Source organism: Seriola aureovittata, chromosome 12 (assembly GCF_021018895.1).
Source record: "Seriola aureovittata isolate HTS-2021-v1 ecotype China chromosome 12, ASM2101889v1, whole genome shotgun sequence".
In the NCBI taxonomy this organism is placed as follows: Eukaryota; Metazoa; Chordata; class Actinopteri; order Carangiformes; family Carangidae; genus Seriola; species Seriola aureovittata.
The window spans coordinates 25,948,344-25,954,947 of NC_079375.1; the positions used below are offsets into that span (position 1 = coordinate 25,948,344).

The 6,604-nt window shown below is 40.4% G+C and overlaps 1 protein-coding gene across 1 annotated transcript; it reads left to right on the forward strand.

The window, feature by feature from the left end:
- Nucleotides 1-604: 604 nt before the first annotated feature.
- On the forward strand, nucleotides 605-6,203 carry cldn15la (claudin 15-like a). The gene is made up of 5 exons (XM_056392093.1): nucleotides 605-1,003; nucleotides 2,426-2,590; nucleotides 3,531-3,612; nucleotides 4,928-5,041; nucleotides 5,560-6,203. Exons 1-5 carry the CDS (start codon nucleotides 787-789, stop codon nucleotides 5,636-5,638), a joined length of 657 nt encoding a protein of 218 aa, XP_056248068.1. The 5' UTR covers nucleotides 605-786; the 3' UTR covers nucleotides 5,639-6,203.
- Nucleotides 6,204-6,604: the final 401 nt, after the last annotated feature.

Consider the following 6,604-nt stretch of genomic DNA (forward strand, 5'->3'; position numbering starts at 1 on the left):
CTCTTACTATGTCAAAATCAACTGAACACCTAGCAACACCCTAGCAACACCCTAGCAACACCCTAACAACACCCTAACAACACCCTAGTGGCCAAATCCAAGCATCTTATAGAACGCCTAATAAAAACGTAACAACTACCACACTCAAGTATTTAGAGCAGAAATACTCCCCCAACTACCAGGTATTTAGCAGCATCTCAGCAACCAGGTGCACCATAGATACCACTCTAGCAAATCGTTAGCAACCACCTAGTGTCTTTTGGCATGAGGTGGTTTTAGCCCCTTCCTGTTGTGGCTGTAGTTCACTGCGTTGTTTTTGTTTCTGTAGCTTTCTGTTTGCAGAGCATCTCTATGTGGGAGACGCAGCTTTGAACGCAGAGCTGTGGATGGTTTTCAGGGTTATCTTAGGTGTGGTTGAAGGTTCATCATGATGATGATCAGTGCTGGTGGGTGGCGGCGGGGGGGGGGGCAGGGAGCGGCTCTCAGCAGTTTATGGCCGTGGCAGAGTGTAAAGTCCTCCTGTTCGAGCCACAGACGTCAGATTAACAAGAAACAACTGAAGGACAGAGACCAGAGCCTCCGACAAGACAAACTGCTCCTGGATTCCCTCGTTTTCTATCTCAGAAGACTGAAGACCAGGACCTGTGATCTTTTCATTCCCCTTTGTTCCACATTTTGAAGGCTCGACTTGACGGCTCCGTTTTCTTTAGATTATTTGTGGCAGTTGGATTTCCTCTGAGGGTCTTTGTTGTTTCATCTCAAGAGTTTTCTGGAAAAGTTGCCATCATGTCGACGGCTATGGAAGGGGTCGGATTCATCATGTGCATCATCAGCTGGCTGGTCACCGGAGCTGCACTGGCCAACGACTACTGGAAGATTTCCACCGTGTCCGGCAGCGTCATCATCTCCCAGAGGCAGTTTGAGAACTTGTGGCACGCCTGTGCCGAAAACAGCGCCGGCATCGCCGAGTGTCGGGACTTTGAGTCGCTGCTTGCCCTCCCCGGTAAGACGACATCAATGACCTACTGAGTTTTAAAAGCTTTTTCTAAACTTTTGCTTTAAAAGCAATTTTCTGGAATAAGGTGCAAGTGTAAGACATTTTAAGGGTTAGGGTTAGGCTTACCCTAGTCTCTTTGGTTTTTGCTTCAGTTTTCAAGTTTTCTTCTTTTGGTAAAAGTCAAAAAGAGTGTATGGGCACCTACATATTCAGTCTCAAGTCTGTGATGAAGTCTATAATGTACATGAGGTGGAAATTGTCACTACTGAGAGATATAAAATAAAACAAGAAATAAGAAATAGATAAAGATAGACATTTAAGAAATGCTAAGTCTTTTTAACTTCATTGGATCTTATTTAAAAAAAAATTTCTATATATTATCAAATCTGTTGCTCAGAAAATAGGCCAACAGGCCATGTGGCACCGTTTCTGAATTAGTCGTCCAAAGGTTGGTGGGTTTTGCAGTCCAGAGTTTCCCGCCTGAAAAGCAAATGAAGATCATTTACTGGTCAGACAGTTTGCTACACAGAAAACATGATTATCTTCATATACAACTGGTTTCATATACATTTTATACTTAGTTTTAGTACCTAGTTAATTTATGAGTTGATTACTTTTCCTCCCATGATGTGTCATATAAAATTATCTGTTCAGCGCCATTTTGAGCTTCATCCTCCAGTGACAGTAAAATGGAGGGAAACGCCTGTGAAGTCGAAACAGAAAGACGCAGCCGCTGTTGCTTTATGTTCACGTTAGTTTGTCTTTGCTTGTTATATCTCTTGTCTTATGGTTTTTTTTTAGTCATGAAGTAGTTGTCAGATTCCTGTTGAGGCAGACTGGTTAAGCTTTGGTACGTTGACATATTTTCACATTATTGGCTGAAAATAAAGGCCTGTGATTGGTCAGACAACTTGATTTAAATACCTCAAATATTTTGCCTGTTAAAGATTAAGCCCGGTCAATATGATCAATTACACACTGTATGATTCGACCTTCTTGGTTACCACCTCAGAGTTTGTCTCTCCTGAAACTGACTGAGGCTCATAAAGAGGCGCGGCAGATTTTTATGATCATTAGAGGTCATTTTATTAATAACTGACTGCACCAGCACAGCTGGGAACTGTGAAACACAGACACGCAATTTTACTTCCAGTTCCTCTTTTTTTCAACACTTTGGTTTTTGTGCATTTGAAACAACTGAGATATAAAGTGTTTATCAGTGAGCTTGTGGCTGTTCCAAATACTCACTAGATTAATGGATTAATCCGCCATCAACAAATAAACTACATTGACCTGTTTGTTTATTTGATTAAAAGAACAACAACACTGAGCTCCTGTTTTAGGAAACATCATCTTTTCAAAACCACAAAAATGTCTGCAGTTAAAGACTAAAGGTGAATTGATAAAAACATCTCTCCCTCTGTGCAGAATACGTGCAGGCGTGTCGCGCTCTGATGATCGTCTCTCTGCTGCTCGGCCTCGCCTCCATGATCGTGTCTCTGCTCGGACTCAAGTGCATCAGGATCGGCTCGGCCACCGACCAGTCCAAGGCCAAGATCGCCATCACCGGAGGGGCCCTGAGCATCTTCGCTGGTGAGCAAAGCTGACATCAAAACGCCAAGACGACAAGCGACACACCATAACCACAAGTGTTAAACACAGAACTACCTTTAGTGGAGTCAGTGAAGTAGATGGTCAATGAGTGAACAGCGTCAGACGCCTCCTCTTTGTCCAGGACACTCGAGCAGTGTGGGTGTCCGTCACCCAGCTCAGGGTTCTCCAAGGAAACGTCAATCGAGGGCAACTGGACTTGGTTGTAGATACTTGAAGACGTTTTACTTTCTCTTTAACCTCTGTGGGGTCGTCATCACGGGCACTGGGTTCGTTAGTGCTCCTGGCTGTTTGAATGACAGTGTTTAGAGTCACCTGAGGCCAAGTGTGAACGGTTCTTGTTGTTCCTGGGAAGCGATGAAAGGATAGTTTTGTTTGATGGCCGCCCTCACTTCTCTAAAATACGCCCGTGGTTGTCGTCCTTCAGGGGGAGGTAAACTCCTGAGCTGAGCCGTTTGTTTGTTTAAAGGTTGTTTGTGTCGCAGAAATAAAGTTCTGTATATTCCTCACTGCATGTGGCTTTTAGATGGACCAGTGTTTGGTCTCGGTGTGTTTTGTTTTACCGTATGTTTACCTCTTGAAAGCCGTCAGTCACGCCTCAGCCCCTCCACTAATGGAGATCGGCGCTCTAAGAGAAGGGCAGGATACAAATAGTTTGATGGTCAACTTCTTATCTTATCTTCTTAATTATCATTAGCAGTCTAATGATCAGGTGCAAACAGCTGATGTTTGGACACGTACTGGTTTACCAGTGTTGTAAGTAACTGAGTAAATGCTGTTTTCTTATCTTTCATATTTCTTCCCTGAACCTGATACAACCAGCGTTGACTGAAATATGTAACAGAAAATGCAGACAGGATTTTATCAGTCAATTATGTGAAAAAAAAGTTAAACTCATTAAACTTGTTTTTTGTGTTCACAGGTCTGTGCTGCTTGACAGCTTGTTCCTGGTACGCCTACAGAGTCGTTCAGGACTTCAACAACCCATTCTACGGCGGTGTGAAGTGAGTTGACCATCAGAGATCTCCCCTGAAAAGTTTAGTTTGTTCCTCCCACACAGTGGCTGACAGAGTTCAAGGAAAGAAGAAAGGGAAGTGATGTAATGAGTCTGTGGCGAGAGAACGACCTAAAGGTCCCATATTTTAAATGTTACTGGTGTTTTATTTGAAGTGTTGATCCATCAGAAGATATAAAAACCATCTCAGTGTAGTTTTACATCTCCTCTCTCAGGCTTCTCTCTGCAGCTCTAGTAACAACAGGTCAGTGAGCCAATCAGAAGAGAGGAGGCTCTGAGCCTCTCTTCTGATTGGCTGACTGTTTTCTGAGTGATCCAATAAAAATATAGGAGATTTCAGGTAAAAACACTCAGAGAAACCAAATCCTGCAAGGTTTGGATGGTGGGTCCAGGTGGGCGGGGCTTGGTGACTGCTTTGTTGTGACATCACAAAGTTCCAGAAGTCCTGACGGCTGGTTTTAAGGCTCAGTTTCTGAATACAGGCTGTGTGCATTTCTCTGTGGACTGAGGCTTTGATACTTTCACAGTATTAATATAGAAGCTAGAGCTGATCTATAATCTATAATCACACTACACATGGACACACACCTTTACACTGGAGGAGCTTTAATAATAACAAACAACAACTCGTTGTTTTGTTTCCTTTCTCCCACATTATTTAACATTTCACAAATCTGAGTTTTTGTTGCTGGAAAGTGACATGACGAGGATTTAAATCTGTACTGAAAGGTATTTGGTACCATCCTTCGATAGGCCACTTACAAAGGGTTTATATGCTGCAATTAATGAATGGATTGATTCATGGTTAAAAAATCATTTACTGAAACTTTATAGATATTTAGTTATATAGTTATGAGCCATTAATAAGAGCAACTTTTGGGTCACCAGGTTGTGGAAAGTCCTGTCTTCTCACCTGCAGACTTATTATAGTAGAACAATATTAACTTATACACAGAGTTTGAGTCAGTGTTGATGTCTGCATGGAAAGCTTGAAATAGAACAAATGTAGATAATGCAGATAATAACAATATTAATAATAATAAGTCATCAGGTCTGCAGCTATCAATGTTAGTTTGACATTAATAAAGACTCTCTGGGTTCTTGATTTCTAATGAGCCTTTAGTTTGTTAGAAACAGTCACCTGCAATTATAAACTTCAATAAGTTATTAATAAAAGGTTCTACATCAATGAAGTCCGCGGTTGTAAATGTTAATAATTGGTGTATAAATATAAAAAGACAGAAGTGTAAAGGTTTTAAGTGTAAAAGCTTATTGTGGTTGCTGAGTGACTGTGGTGTCTGCAGGTTCGAGCTGGGTACTGGTCTCTTCATGGGATGGGGCGGAGCCTCTCTGTCCATCCTGGGTGGAGGTTTTCTCTGCACTGCATGTAAAAGAGCGTCACCTGGTGGCAAGAAAGGGTAAGTGCATACACACCTGTCATACCTCCTCTGTCTTCTTTCTTTCTTTATATTTTTTGACAGTAACTTAAGTTATAATTTATTTCAGTTTTACTTTTCAGAAGAAAAAACATCTGTTTTATTATTATTTTATTCATTATTTATTATTATTATTATCATTATTATTATTATTATGTAATATTATTAATATACAAATTGTACTATGAGTATTTGATATATGTTATAAACTTATATGTTCATATATCCAGAGGAAGTTAAATATGTAACAATTATCTATCTCCTGTTAGGCGACGTATATGGCAACACCATTGATACAGGGACATATTTTACATTTCTGTATTGGATTGACTCTAAGCTGTTTTATGATGATGATGATGATGATGATGATGATGATGATGATGATGATGATGATGATGATGATGATGATGTTGTGACGCGTCGACATGACTCCTGTTTGGAGCTAATGTCCACGCACATTCACTTTAAACGAGTCTGACCTTGTCGCGCTTGTTTTTCAGAGGTTACCATGGAAACCAACCGCAGAAGGTCTACACTGCTACAGCAAAGTCGGATCCAGACTCCAGAGCTTACGTCTGAACACACACACACACACACACACACACACACACACATACACACACACACACACCGTACTACCTGCTCTCTTATAGACTACCATTCATTTTCTGAAGGCACTAAAAATAAAGTTTCTTTGAGGGGGCGGTTGGGGGACGGACCTGTACACAAGATGTCTGGCAGGATTTTAACTGATGTCTTAGGAACTATGGGAATTTTCTTACTTGTTTTGAAGAGTTTTTAAGGTTTTGAATCTGAATCTGAATCATGGGAACAGATAAATCTCTGCAGATGATTATTAATGATTGTGTGAGTGGGTGTTTTGTGTTTGTGTATATGTTACACATATGTCTTACAAACTGTGTTCTAATGTTTAATACAAAAATCTTCTACATATGTACGTGTATTACTAAATAAAATGACTAAATTAATACAATACAATGTCCAGCGTGTGTGAATCGTATGTGGAGCCAATATCGTTCACGTCTGTGGAAATTTAAAGTTTCCACATGTTCATCTTTACGTGAAACTAAGACGGTGAAAAGATGTGTTTTTTATTTTGTGATTCTTATTTCAATCGGTTGAATCTCAGCTCTTCAAACTTAATAAGAAAATAGTCATTTGAATCCTCTGGTTCAACATTTATAAAAGGTCAGTATACAACTAATAACTGGTTTGTAACGTGATGTGAGAACATATAGGACATTTATCATTTATCATGTATTTGTCAATAACTGTAAATCCTCCCATATAACACAGATCCTCAGGACCCTGGGCCAGTGCAGAGCGGCTTGTTTAGTAATCCAATATAAAATAACACAGCTGTAATAATTGTTAATATATTAATAAAGACTTAAAATGTCCTTGTATCTTACAACTTCATATTACTGTGTTGTATGGCTGTGACCCCAGGCACGTGCATACTGTGTGTGTGTGTGTGTGTGTGTGTGTGTGTGTGTGTGTGTGTGTGTGTGTGTGTGTGTGTGT

Excerpts from the sequence above, each read along its gene's own strand:
- cldn15la (XM_056392093.1), top strand. The coding sequence starts at position 787 with ATGTCGACGGCTATGGAAGGGGTCGGATTCATCATGTGCATCATCAGC. Across the intron at positions 2,591-3,530 it reads GGCCCTGAGCATCTTCGCTG|GTCTGTGCTGCTTGACAGCT; the intron begins GTGAGCAAAGCT and ends TTGTGTTCACAG. Across the intron at positions 3,613-4,927 it reads CCATTCTACGGCGGTGTGAA|GTTCGAGCTGGGTACTGGTC; the intron begins GTGAGTTGACCA and ends TGGTGTCTGCAG.